Raw genomic sequence first — 14702 nt, 5'->3', positions numbered from 1 at the left:
TTAATTCGATGCAATAGGTAGGCCAAAGTCAATTGGCTAGAGTCTTGTATAGGTAAAAACGGTTCTGGTAGTTAAACGGAAAAGTCTTTGCCACGGTTCTCAGAAGTAGTTAATAGAAGAAAGATTCATAGGTCGGGTCACAAGCTGACTAGGCCTGCAAGTTGCCAAAGTTTCACGCACTTTCGCAGTGAGAGGTAAGTTCTCTCGGTCAGGTTTTCACAGTACCCTATTTTGAAGAAAATGATGCAGATGAAGACTTCTGTTCTTGGCAGTTCCTGCAGATCTTGCTTTCCTCGCAGACCTCTGCAAATTGCCACTGGTGTCTTCTTTTCGGAAATGCATGGGGTTCCCTGTTTCCTTGGTGGCTTCGACACCTTAGGCCCAAATCTGTAGGGTGTGCACATGCGCAGTATTCCTGAAATTATGCTGTGCCGAAAGACTTGGGCTTAGCAGTGTTTTAGGCTTTCCCCTTTGCGCCCAGGTAGGTGCACCCACACATGAGGTACCGTTTTCATCGGGACACGTGTGGGGACCCGGGAAGGTAGCCCATGTGGTGTTGGCGGCGTGTTTCGGTTCGTGGGCAGAGCTAAAATCTGAGAATTGTCTTTATTTCCAGCCAATTTCAGAGACATTTCCCTCTGTTCACTCACAGAAACATGTCGCCAACGGATGTCATACCTTCCCGCGTTCCCACAGGTGTCCTGATGGAAAAAGGTACCTCACATGTGTGGGTGCACCTACCTGGATGCAAAAGGAAAAAGGCTAACCACTTGTAACCCCCAAAGGGTTTGGGGAGACAACCTACAGATTTGGGCCTAGGGTGTCGAAGCCAGCAAGGAAAACAGGGAAACCCCATGCATTTCTGAAAAGAGGTCAGTGCAAATCGCCCCAAAATGTATTACCCAGAAATCCTGGCAAAGCCCAAATTTGGGGGGGGGGGACAATTTCTGCACATTCACTCGGCTCACCCACCGAAACAATTTCAGAGACATTTCCCTCTGTTCACTCACAGAAACATGTCGCCAACGGATGTCATACCTTCCCGCGTTCCCACAGGTGTCCTGATGGAAAAAGGTACCTCACATGTGTGGGTGCACCTACCTGGATGCAAAAGGAAAAAGGCTAACCACTTGTAACCCCCAAAGGGTTTGGGGAGACAACCTACAGATTTGGGCCTAGGGTGTCGAAGCCAGCAAGGAAAACAGGGAAACCCCATGCATTTCTGAAAAGAGGTCAGTGCAAATCGCCCCAAAATGTATTACCCAGAAATCCTGGCAAAGCCCAAATTTGGGGGGGGGGACAATTTCTGCACATTCACTCGGCTCACCCACCGAAACACGCCGCCAACAACACATGACCTACCATCCCGCATTCCCACAGGTGTCCTGACGAAAACGATGCCTCACATGTTTGGGTGCTCCTACCTGGGAGCAAAGGGAGAAGCTGAGGATTCACACAGGATTTTGACTCATGTGCACACCATACAGATTTGGGCCTAGGGTGTCCAAGCAACCAAGGAAAACTGGGAACCGAAAAGGACACCCGTGGGAATCCACAGAGGTCTGACTTGTGCGAAGGAGCCCAGAATGTATTGCCCAGAACCCCAGACAAAGTGAAAATTGTGTTTTTTTTTTTTTTTTTTTTGTTTTTTTTTTCTCCCCCCCCCACCAAATAACAAACTTTCTCGGGGATTGTGGGTAATACAAACTGGGGCAAATTGCGCAAGGCAGACCCCTGAGGATTCCCACAGGTGTCCTCTTTTCAGAAATGCATGGGATTCCCAGTTTTCCTTGGTGGCTTGGTCACCCTAGGCCCATATCTTTATGGTGTGCACTTGAGCAAAATTCCTGAAATTCTGCTGTGCAAAACGACTTGGGGTTTGCTGTGTTTTAGGATTTCCCCTTTGTGTAAAAAAAAAAAAAAAAACCAAAAAAAAAAAATGTACCCCCTTCCCTGGGGGCAGATGATCAGCCATCTGCCCCCAGGGTTCTCCATATGTGCTCCCATGCTTTGCGGGCCGGGGGTGGGGGAGTGCTGCTTACTGTAAACACCCCCCCATGTTCCATGGTGATCCCTGGTGGTCCAGTGGCATTGCTGAGCGTGGATTGCTCTGCACCCGATCCACGCCGAGCAATGCTTTCACAAAATGTGTCATTGGAAAGGGGAGACTCTCCCCTTTCCAACACCTCCCCCGATCGCCAGCTTGAAATCCAGCCGGAGATCGAGGGAGAGAGAGAGAGAGAGAGAGAGAGAGAGAGAGAAGGGAGCTTACCTTCTCTTTTCACAGCGGCAGCCCGACATTACTTTCAGTTTCACATCGGCGTGCATTACGCACGCCGACGTGAAACTGAAGGTAATCCAGCCCCTGGGCAGTGAGGAGAGACCTCCCTCTCACATAGCCCGGGGGTTGGATTAGTGTTTGTGTGATCCCTGCTTTGCAGGGATCACACAACGCAGTGCTTGGCAAGAGGGAAGTAATCCCAAGGACGGGATGCCTCGTCCTTGGCACTTAAGGGGTTAAAAACTACTGTTGACTAACTATTTATAACAAAAGCCTTGAGTGGAAGTGTTGGTGTTAAGTCGAATTCTTAGAAATGTGTCAATTCCCTTCTACCTTGGAGATCCCCAGCTCTTTTGCTGGACTTAAGTACTCTTTTTTTATCTCTCATATATTTTTTTATGTGATTTAATGTCTGTGTTTTTTTTAAGTTTGGAGTTTGACAATCTCCATAGGCATCATCTTTACTTGTCACATAGCACCTTCAGTGCAGTGGCACAGGGAAGTCTCTCAGATTTCCCAAAGGTTTAAATACCTCCTCTTGGATAAACTGTTTCCAAGAGCAGTGCAATTAAATTGACTTTTGTTGGGCAAAGTGTGTATGCAGTACCCTCTGGGAACACTACAAAGACTCTGACTACAGGTATAGGAAACCCAACCTTTGGTATAAGCTTGTACAACACCTTTTTGGTAGCGTGTTGAACAGCCAGGCTTATCTAAAGAGGGGTCAATGTGAGCTGTAGTGGAGTTGCACAGAGATTTACAGTTACAAGTATTCAAATAAACTATTACACTCAAGGTTTCTTGAATAAACAATTATTAATTTATCAGTCATTTAGAATAAGCCTTCAGAAGGGAGCAATATGATAGTAACACTCAAATTCACTTCATGAAATACACACTCTTAATATCTCTAAATCAGTAGATACCCTTTTGGGATGGCCCACAGACGCTACCTAAACCCTCAGGTGACTTCAATTGCTAGGGTTCTGGGGACATTAATATATCACTGTTGCATTTAGGATCATATAGTAATAAGTCAAAGGAAAAGATTATTTGGAACAAGCAAGAGACCACAAATATTCTTAAGCAGGCAAATACTTTTGGATCCCCTCAAGAAGAGTCATTCGGTACAATAGGTTAGGACAAAGTAAATGGGCAAAACGTCTTATATAGGATGAAGCACCTCTGGTAGATTAATGGAAAAGTCTTAAAACAATGTTTTAGATGACTTTGAAGAAAAGAAGAATCAAATGTAGGGCCACAAGCTGATTAGACTTGTGAGTGGTAGAAGATGCAAGCAACTCTACAGCAAGAGGTAAGTTCTCTTAGATGTTGTACAGTACCTTTTTAAAATGAAGAAAAGATGCAGCAGATGACTCCTGTTCCTGTGCAGCTCTGCAGATCCCACTGTTCCTGGGCCTCAGTCGTGGGGACTCCTGCACTGCACTGGGACGGTCAAAACTTGCAACAGGCAAACTTCACTTTCAGTGGCTGATAGTGTTTCAGCTCCTCGCGTCTACTGAAATTAGCAACACGGCGGTTCCTGGCTGTCAAGATGGACTTTCCTTGCTTCTGGGGTCCCGCTCTCTGTTGAGGGGGCTCAGTCTCGTTTTGTCAAGGTGTCCCCCCCCCCCCCCCTTCTCACCTGGGTCCGATGTTTGCCGGTGACTTCGATCGCTGCCTTCTTGCGAACGCTCCTGGTCTTGAACAGCGCTGCTCGAGATTCGTCTGGTTCCAGGTTGCGTTTAGTTCCGGGATCAAGGAGTCCAGAAATCCGGGAGACTGGAAAAGGCTAGAAAAGCTCGGAACCAGGAAGGGGAAAGGAAAAGGAATGGGTAATAGCACTGGGACAAGGGAAACAATACCGCGAGCTACGAACACACGTCTGGGCCACTCTCCAATAGCATTGAGACGCGCGGAGCCGCGGAAGGCGCGGTCTATAAATAAACCACGCTGCGTTCAGCGCATGGAGCGAGCAAGGGCTTCAGCTCTGGACGGCCATGTTGGAAGTAGTACGGAATGCAAGCCCCGTTGAGACAAGGACCAGGAGGTCCAAAAGGGGCGTGATCTGAAGTTCATGACACGTTTAGTCCTGCTTTATGGGAGTCCGGAGGATCTTCCTGGAGCTCTTGGCCAGCTTAAAAGCAACGCACACAATCTGGTGTTCCTCTCCCTGGCTATACAGTTTCCAGCAGCAACTCTGTGGAAATTGAACCAGCTCCGAGATGGATGTCCAGCTAGCTTACTTTGGAGTAGATTGCTCCCAACAACTCGGGGAAAAGTTGTCCTTGCAGGGGCTTCTCTGTCGATACAAATTTGGAGTTTCAGCACAGCAGCAGCACTTCACCAGGCAAACCAACGGTCCAGGAGTTGCAGTAGGTGTCCTCTTCAAGTTCTTCTTCGGTTCCTTCGTCCAGGGGTCGACTCTGCCTTTCAAGCCAAAATACTCGCCTTTTATTCAGTTCTCTCCCATTCATTCCAGCCTAGCTGTCAGTCACCCAGGAGGGTGGCTGTCCTTGCCGGAAACTCAGCCGGCCAATCACCACATGGTGCATTTGGGTCTCCTAGGAGACCAAGCACAGGGAGTTTCGGACACCTCCCTCACTTCCTGCTTACCCCAGACACCCTGCGCCAAACCAGGTTTTAGTCTCATTGTTAGTTTTGTCTTTGGCGGGATTCATGAGTAAAGCCCGCCTTTGGCTCCAGTATGTCTGGCAGGGGCAGGAAGTGAGGGAGGTGCCCGAAACTCTCTGTGCTTAATCTCCTTGGTTACAGGAATGCACCCAAATGTGATTGGCCGGCTGGCTGTCCGGCAAGGACAGCCACCCTGCTGTGTGATTGGCTGCTAGGCTGGAATGAATGGGAGAAACATGCATAAAAGGCTGGCTTTTTGGCTTGGAATGCAGACGACCACTGGACGAAGGAATCCAAAGGTGAACTTGGGAGACGCCTGGACCATTGGTTTGCCCGGTGAAGCCCAGCTGCTGTGCTGAAGCTCCAAATTCGCCTCGACTAGAGAAGCCCTCAAGGACGGCTTCTCACTTTGAGTTGGTGGAACCAATCAACTCCAAAGTAAGCCCGTCTGGAAATCCTCTCGAAGCTGGTTGTATTTCCACTGCTGCTGCTGGAACCAAAGAGCAAGGGAGAGGAACACAAGATTGTGTGCGTTGTTTTTAAGTCAGACCCGAGCGCTAGGAATATCCTCTCGACTTCACTGATGCAGGACTGACCAAGCCTGAGCCGCCGCAACAGAGTGCTGGACCTCCGATGCGAGGAAAGTCTGAAGTGGTATCCAAGAACCGCAGTGTTGCTATTTGCTGTCAGACGCGAGGAGCTGAAGGACTGCTGAATTTAAGTTTGCCCGTTGCTGCCGCTGACCGTCCCATTGCACAGCAGGAGTCCCCAGACATCCTCCCTCTTGTCCCCACGACTGAGGCTCAGGAACAGGATCTGCATAGCTGTACAGGAACAGAAGCCAGCTGGAACCATTGCTTCTAACCAGAGGTACTGTAAAGTCTAAGAAAAATAAATAAAAAATAAATACATTTTAAAAAGTCTGAGAACTTGCCTCTTGTTGTGTAGCCTTTCTTGCTCTCAGTTGAGACCTGTCGTGGTTGCCTTGCAGAGTTGCTGAAACTTTCCCCTCGCAAGCCTCCCAGCTTGTGGCCCTTCAAGTGTTCTATTTTCTACACATTTCTTTTCAAATGTTGACATTGTGCAATCAACATTGGCTGTCCTGGCTCCCTAAGAGACTCCTCTTTACCTTTGACTCTCTGCTTGTCCTTTCCCCAGGAAAGGGTTAAACGTATTTGTCATTGGAAGGTTTCCTTAAAAATACTTATCTGTTTGTGAATTATTTGTAAACCTTTGTTTCCTTCCTCTATTATCTTTTTCACACAACTCAGTATTGCTCTAAATGTACTAGTGATAAATCAATGTCCACAGTGTCCTAACTTTTTAAGTCACCTGAGGGTGTAGGGAGTGTCTTTGTGCCATCCTCAATGGGTAGCAACTAATTTAGAGAAATTAAAAGTGTGTTTTGAAGTATATTTGAGTTGTTATATATATTGCTCCCTTCTGAAGAAGGCTTTACAACTGACTGTGAAACAAATCAATAATTGTTTTATCAAGAAACCTTGGGTATAAGTGTTTATTTGGATAACTGTATTGTGAAACTCTGTGTCACAACCTTACTGCTCACATTGACCCCTCTTGAGATAAGCCTGGCTGCTCAACACGCTACCAACCTGTGTAGTTCAGGCCTAAAACAAAAGGTGAGTTACCCAATACCAAGAGGACAAGTGTTGTCGTCTCCCACAGGGTTACTAAATCAATTCTTGCCTAACAAGTTTGTAACTAGTGGTTAGTTTAAAAACCTGCACTGTAGGAGCAGTGCAAGAAATGCTGCTTTAGAGGCCTACAACTGCTTATACCCTTTTATGAAAGGTAGGAAGCCTTTAGTGTAAACCAATTCTACGTTGATTGTATGAATTAACAACTGGAAGAATGTGCATTAGATAAAGCAGGATTTACTGTTTTTAAGAGGATAACTGTAGCTGTGTTGCAAGGAATAAAGTACCCCCTACCTTATGTAATAAGGTTATGACTATGCCCCTCTGAGTTCCTTTTGGTTTGTTCCTCTTGTTGGTTACAGGACACTGAGACTTGGCAATGTCCTTTTAACATAAGGGAGAAGGGTACTTTATCCCATATATATTTTTGTAATTACCAGTGTGGACCAATGTTAGTTGGCAACGTTTGCTCTTTTTAACTGAACCTCACACCGAACGACCTCGCCTGGAGTCTAAGCCTGACTGCTCATCCACTCTACCTTTGTGCGTTTGACAAAAGACCTAAAGGTGGAAACAGCTTGCACATAAGATAGCTTCTCAGAACCCCTTGCAAGAATAGGTTCTGAACTGCCCTCTTAACATAAAGCATTCATAGAGTTGCTTTGTTTACATTTTTTCTGCTTAAACGGTGCCTCATGCAAATTTGGCTTCTCTTCTCTTTTCAGAGTATGGATCATTTTGATGACATTGGCCCCAGTGTTGTTATGGCCTCCCCTGGTATGATGCAGAGTGGCCTATCCAGAGAACTGTTTGAGAGTTGGTGCACTGACAAGAGGAATGGCGTCATCATAGCTGGGTACTGTGTTGAAGGAACTCTGGCCAAGGTAAGATGAGGATTTAAACACACATTAATAACGTTTTTATTTTTTCATTTTGTTTCTTTAGCGCACATAAACAATGCACGTCAAATTGTTGTGTAGCAACTTCTTTCCTACTTGATACAAGTAACTCACCCTTGTTCTCTGAACAATTACCTCATATTGCAAACCAACTTGCCTCACTCGCAAGTCCTTGCAGCCATCTTCTTGCAGTGCCATTGAACCCTGTGCCATCTTGTTGGATACAACTTTCATCTTGTTTGTAAGCCCCCCAGCCACTTTTTGCAGGACTATTGAATTTTTGTCTTGCTTTCTGGAGTAAGTGGGATCCCTTTTACCTCCCTCATTCTTTTCTGTGACTCTGCAATGCTTTTTTGCCTTTTTGCTTTCTCTTGATAGAATCTGCTTTCCTCCATCTTTTTTATGGCATCTGTATTTTCCTATTGCAGTATGCAGCACCTTCTGTGCATTGTTGCTGGAAGCTCTTTGACCTTCCATCTTTGTGTTTTATTTTTCCTGTGCTAATAACCTAAGGTTACCAGGAAAGGGGCATGGGTTTTAGCCTACCTATGCTTTTCTTTGTGAGATCAGTATGTGAATTCTGTTTCACCAGTAGCTGTTTCCCCACTTTCTGGTTGGTTCTCCCAGTCAGCCTCAGCTGGGAAAGGGGGTCATTGGAGGGTATAGTACGAAATTACCAACTATAAAGTCTGACCCCACCAAAAGACCTAAAACGCACACCACGAAAAGTTCTAACTACCAAAAGTTCTACCTTTTCGTGGTATGTGTTTAGTTGTTTCGGTGGGGTCGGACTTTTATTTATTTTTATTTTTTACATTTGTAAAGCGCACTGCAGCCCTAAGGCATAGAGGCGCTGATAAGCGGTGCGTAAGAAGGCTTGATTAAGGGTTGCAAAAAAGCCGCCCAGAAGAGTTCTTAGAATATACTTGGGGAGAGGGGGGTGTCCCCCGCAACACCCCGCTCACTACAGATAGCTGGTGTTGTGGGGGACACCCCACCAGCACCCTGCCAAATGAAAAAGAAAAAAAAAAAAAGCCGGGGGCTGCAGGGTTGTCCCCCGCAATACCCCACTCACTATGCTATACAGTATAGTGAGCGGGGTGTTGCGGGGGACACCCCTGCAGCACACCTGAGGAAAAAAGAGGGCTGCAGCGTTGTCCCCCGCAACACCCCGTTCACTATACTTTGCAGTATAGTGAGCGGAGGTTGTAGGTGAAACCCCTGCAGCTGCCCAGATAAAAAAAAGGACCCTGCGGTGCCGGTTCCTGATCACGGAAGTTAAAGGGAACTGGCCCCGCAGGGACTCAGCACATCTTTAAACGTAAGTAGGGTGGGGCTGTGTGTGGGTTTGTAGGGGTTTTTAATTTATGTTTGCATGGGAAATGTACGAACCACAAAAGGTTGGTACATTTCTCATGCAAACTTATCTGCGACGGAAAGTTCATGCAGATCCCATTGGAGTGACCTGGGACTGTCCTCTCAGCAATGTCCTTGTCCTTTGAACAGGTTTGGGTGCACAACCCTTCTTTATCCCAGAGACCTTGGGTTTTCCCTTTGTCTCTTTCATTGGCCTAGAGTCTTCCCTGTGGACTGTGGGGGTAAGAGGAATCTCCTCAACCTCCCACTGAGAGTCATCCACAGTTGCCTCTCTGGCCAATCTTGTTTGCTCCTGCTTCCTTTTACTGGGAGGCCTTGGGCTGCTAGATACAACTGACAAGAGTTTTTAAATTGTTACCCAACAGGACTCTCCCAGGCACCTCATTTTGTACACTGTCAGGTTTTCTAGCAGTCATATTATTGCACTGGATGACAGCTGGAAGAATTGGAACCATTTGGATTGGGCCTCTGTTGGGGAGAATTCTCAAAAATGTGCTAATTCCCTCCACCTTAGAGACCCCCAGCAACTTTGCAGGATTCTGAGGACTTGATTTTTTTAACCTGGAGAGAGTGAGACCCTTTTTACCACTCTCCCATGTATTTTAATGTGATTTCTGAGCTTTGTTTCCCTTTTGGTTAAGGAGTCTACTGTTTCCCAGAGCAGTAAAGTGAAATTGTCTTTACTTACATTTGTAACTTTGTAGACCCAGCACACACTATCTTACAATAGGGTGCTGGAGGGGTTACCTAGTATCCCCTTTGTCTAGCGTCTCATGTAACAATTTTATGTTACCCTTTCCTCACTGAATGACTGGTGGCAGTGGTTTCATTTTAACTACCGTGGTGTGCTTTTACAACGGGCTGCGTTCGCAGCTGCAGTAAAGCACCCAAGGGTGCCATTTTTGTCAAAATCGCCCCGGTCTATACTTCTTTTTGCCATTTCTTTGTGGAAAGGTCCTTCTTGAGATTTAATCGGCGCGCCAAACCAGGTTTGGTCCCATTGTTCGCTTTGCAACATAATGTGGATATGTACAACTCCATACCAGACAACACACAAGATTATAAGGACAATGTAGGTGTAGATGGTCAGGAGACCCATGCCATTAAAGACACTGGGGCAAGCATTACAGTGGTTGATGAAAGTTTTTTCAAACCTGATGATGCAACTAAGGCACCCAAAGTTCCCACTAAACTTGCAGGAGGGTTAGGCAAAGTTTGTATGCAGTACCCTCTGGGAACACTACAAACAACTCTGACTACAGGTATAGGAAACCCAACCTTTGCTATAAGCTTGTACTACACAGTTGTGGTAGTGTGAGCAGCCAGGCTTATCTCAAGAGGGGTCAATGTGAGCTGTAGGGGAATTACAGAGATTCAGTGACTAGTATTCAAATGAACACTTGCTCTAAAGGTTTCTTGAATAAACAATTATTTATCAGTCAGTTAGAATAGGCCTTATTCAGAAGGGAGCAATATAAAACATAACACACAAATACTCTCCAATACTGTACACTCTTAGTTTCTAAGTCAGTAAAGACCTTTTTGGGATGGCCCACAGACACAACCTACACCCTTAGGTGATGTCAATAGCTAGGGTGATTAATATCTTACTGTTTGCATTTACAATAGTGGTATAGTTGGTAAAATGAAAAGGTTATTAGTACAAGAGACCACAAATATTCTTAAGCAGGCAAACACTTTTGGATCCCCACAGCAGAGTCATTCATTATAACAGGCTAGGCCAAAGTCAATGGGAAAAAGTCTTATATAAGATGAAGAACTTCTGGTAGGTAAGTAGACAAGTCTTTGCACAATGTTTTACAAGCCTTTGAAGAAAAGAAGAATCAAATGTAGGGCCACAAGCCGTTAGACTTGTGAGGGGTAGAAGATGCAAGCAACTCTACAGCAAGAGGTTAGTTTTCTCAGACTTTGTTACAGTGCCTTTGAATTGAAGAAAAAGTGCAGGAGATGACTTCTGCAGAGCTGCACAGGAACAGATCTCACTGTTCCTGGGCCTCAGTCGTGGGGACAAGAGGGGAGACTTCTGGGGACTCCTGCACTGCAATGGGACGGTCTCTGCTCGCAACCAGCAATCTTCAAATCAGTGGCTGTTCAGTGTTTCAGCTCCTCGCATCTAACACAAATAGCAACACTGCGGTTCCTGGATGTCGAGATGGACGTTCCTTGCTTCTCAGGCTCGTTCAGTCCTGCTTCCTGGGAGTCCAGAGGATCTTCCTGAAGCTTTAGGCCAGCTTAAAAGCAACGCACACAATCTAGTGTTCTTCTCCCTGGCTATACGGTTTCCAGCCGCAACTCTGTGGGAATTCAACCAGCTCCGAGAAGGATGTCCAGGTGGCTTACTTTGGAGTTGATTGGTCCCACCAACTCAAGGTGAGAAGTAGTCCTTGCTGGGGCTTCTCTGTACATACAAATTTAGAGTTTTAGCACAGCAGCAGGGCTTCACCGGGCAAACCAACTGTCCAGTAGTTGCAGCAGGCGTCCTCTTCAAGTTCTTCTTCGGTTCCTTCGTCCAGTGGTCGACTGTCTTCCAAGCCTTTTTTTCAGTTCTCTCCCATCCATTCCAGTCTAGCTGTCGGTCACCCAGCAGGGTGGTTGTCCTTGCCGGACAATCAGCCAGCCAATCACTACAGAGTGCATTTGGGTCTCCTGGGAGACTAAGCACAGGGAGTTTCGGGCACCTCCTCACTTACTGCCAAGCCTGGTTTGGTGCACATAGTAAATCTCAGGAAGGACCTTTCCACAAAGCAATGGCGAAAAAAGAAGCCCAGGGCCATTTTGAAAAAAAGCCTCTCCTTTTATGCAGGTTTCTCCCATTCATTCCAGCCTAGCCGTCGATCACACAACAGGGTGGCTGTCCTTGCCGGACAGCCTGTTAGGACATTTTTTCTGAAGTCGTAAACCCATTCAACTGAGGCAGTACAAGACTCCACTCTTAGTATAAGGCTGTACCACCGGAGTTCATGATAGCGTAGACAGAGCAGCCAGGCTTCTCTTAGGAGGGAGAGAGGGCTGTAGAATCCGTACAAATTAAATTGTAATACAAATGATTCAAAGAAACACAAACATTTTGGATTGTATAAAAATCAAGGATTTATTTAAATACAGGTAGGCCCAGATAAATCTAGGGGGTAAGTACTGACGCATTATATGAAACCACAATATAAAAACACAGCACTAAACTTGAAGGTACACAGACCAAAGTATAAACCTTATTTGGAACCCCTGACAGTAGTTCTAGGGAAGTCCAAACCCCTTTTCGTACACATTAAGTATAGGTCACACCTATCCTTGGGGAGTAAAAAAAACAATGGTTACTTGCAAAATTACATTCAGTAATGCAAGGGCAGTAGACCCTACCAGTTATACACTGATTCTTAGTACTAATCTCAAAAGAAAGGGGAAAGTAAAACCCAATGTTACACTTTACTAAATGACTCAAACGTATTCTAGTTAGGCAATAACCTAATGCAGACTTATTCTGGACAGGCTAGCAGCAAGTCTGGGAAGCAAAACCCAGTTGGGGGACACTCATACAATTATCCTAACAGGACTAATCTGGCGATACCAACACTTTACTTTTGGGAAGAGGCACAACCTAACCACAGGAGAGTAAAATACCTTCACATCTACTTTCTATTAGACTGGCAAAACAGTTGCTAAGGAAGAAAACATTTTAACCATACCTTTAAGAATAGTGCATCACACATCCAAGATAAGTAAGAACTTTTGTAGCTGTTCACTCTTAGAATTACAGTTACCAACCAACTCTTTACAAGAAAGTACCTTTTAAACACTTATTTTCTTTTCTAGGCAAAAGGCCCAATCCTTTCAAAAGTATTTCCCTGGTTCTAGGAGCATGAGTGTTCTTAATGGCAGAAGGGGTTCACTAGGACTAGTGACCAACAGGCAGTGTCAGAATAGGTTCTTTAGTAGCGTAGAAGACAACAGGTGCGCCGTGGCTCACTCCCCGGAGTAAGAAACAGAAGGGGGCTGCATAGCCACGTATGATTGCATGGTAGAGCGGTGCAGTGCCCATCATTTAAAGCAAGCGTTTGGGGGAAGGAGCTTTGCTGGAGAGAACAGAGGGGATCTAGGAATGAATACGAGAAGGCCCAGAGGATTAAAGGAAGCCCTTGGCTGCCATATAAACTAAGGGCCTTACGCCCAGCAGATGAAACCAGCTTTGATTAAGGAACGAATTGCCCTGCAAGGCGCTGCACAAAGTGAATATAGCGTTTCAGGAGAAGCTGGAACAATAGCATACACCCAAGCAGAAAGAAGGGGGGAGAGAGGGCACTAAACCCACGGCAACTGGTAGAGCTAAATGCAGCACGTAAAATCCCTCACTGAGAAGCTGAAAGGGATCCCATACTGCAATAATGCACCAAGTGAAGTAACTATCCATAAAGCACAAAGTTTGGAAGTGCCCACATACAAGGCTCGTAAGCCTCACTTTAATTAGTGAGAACTCCAAAGGCAAGGAACCTGGAGGTCCTAGTGTACCCAAGTTTCTGGTGTAAGCTGATTTTTGACTTGTGTGCCTCTTCTTCATTGAACATGTCCAAACAAGGGCAGAAGCAGAAAGGCTCATCCTATGGGGATATCAAGGCACTTATGCAAGCCGCAGACGCCCAGAAACGCACCCTACAGCAGACCGCTGCGCAGCTACACTTTCCTATCCAAGAAGGCAAACTGACACAAGAGGACCCACCGCTACACAAATCTGACCTGCTGGAGATGCTACAGGAGCTTAAAAAAGACATTAGAGATGGTGCCTCTGACCTGGCCAAATCAATAGCGAATCACAGCAGTGGAAAAGCGGGTGGGTGAAGCAGAAGCTACATTGGCAGAGCAAGGACATGAACAGGAAGTGCTATCCAGAAGAGTCCAGGAAATAGAGCAACAACTAGACCGTATTCAAAACAAACAAGAGGATGCCAAAAATAGATCAAGGCATAACAATATACGAATTTGAGGCATGCCCAAATCAATCCCAGATTCATAGCTTCAACGAACAGTAATTGAACTATTTCGACAAATATTGGGACCAGACGATGAGAGACATAATTCTGGACAGAACCCAGAGGGTCTACTCCACCTATAAAATCAACAGAAATTTGACCCCAGATGTGCTAACCAGAGTACACCTGTATCAACTAAAATATGACCTCATGAAGGCAGCTCGTAAGGCAGAACCTATCTGATTCCCGACAACAACCGTTCAGCTTTATCAGGACCTGGCGCAAAATGTATTTAGTAGCCAAAGTCACAGTTCCTTAGGAAAACTGGTCAAACAGGCAAGTACTTTACTTTAGAGTTAGAAGGGGGTCCAGGGGCTTTGCAGGAGACACCATAGCAGTATTCTAGCAGGGGCCTGGGTGTACTGGATAAGAGGCCTCCCTATCACAGAAAACAACCCACAGCTACACAGAAATCCTAACCGGTTTAAGGTAAGTACATAACCAAGCCAACACAGTACCTCCGCATTGAAGAAGATTTTGCTGCAGGAGGACTTCAGGGTCTGCAGCCAAATACCCGCTCAGTGGATTCCTTGTCGTGGTGACTGAAAACAAGACCTCAGAAGGAACTTTGCATCAGGGATCGATGAAGAAGGATCTAGGCAAGGTTTGTTTCCCTTGCGGCTGAATGCGGTTCTGTGGATTTGGCGCCTTTTCAATGAGCACAGAGAATACAGAAAATCGTGGTTGAATCGTTAACAATGGTCCAGCACTCTGTTGGGACTTTTCGGACTCGATTCGTGTCTCTGGGGATCCACCAGGATGCCCACAAAGTTTCAGCAATATTCTGAATTCAGAAGACCATGCACTGCAC

General features: G+C 45.9%; 1 protein-coding gene across 2 annotated transcripts in view; it reads left to right on the top strand.

The window, feature by feature from the left end:
* The window catches only part of CPSF3 (cleavage and polyadenylation specific factor 3), a 421648-nt gene that overhangs the window by 141698 nt on the left and 265248 nt on the right, over nt 1-14702 (top strand). For both annotated transcript variants that reach the window (XM_069606000.1, XM_069605999.1), the window contains one exon: nt 7299-7457. In XM_069606000.1, the coding sequence (XP_069462101.1) occupies nt 7299-7457 (159 nt within the window). The remainder of the gene's footprint in view (nt 1-7298; nt 7458-14702) is intronic.

The sequence above is a fragment of the Ambystoma mexicanum genome, chromosome 4p (assembly GCF_040938575.1).
Source record: "Ambystoma mexicanum isolate Mex_15411 chromosome 4p, UKY_AmexF1_1, whole genome shotgun sequence".
NCBI lineage: Eukaryota > Metazoa > Chordata > Amphibia > Caudata > Ambystomatidae > Ambystoma > Ambystoma mexicanum.
The sequence above is the reverse complement of the archived record's forward strand: the minus strand, read 5'-3'. Positions and strand labels throughout refer to the sequence as shown.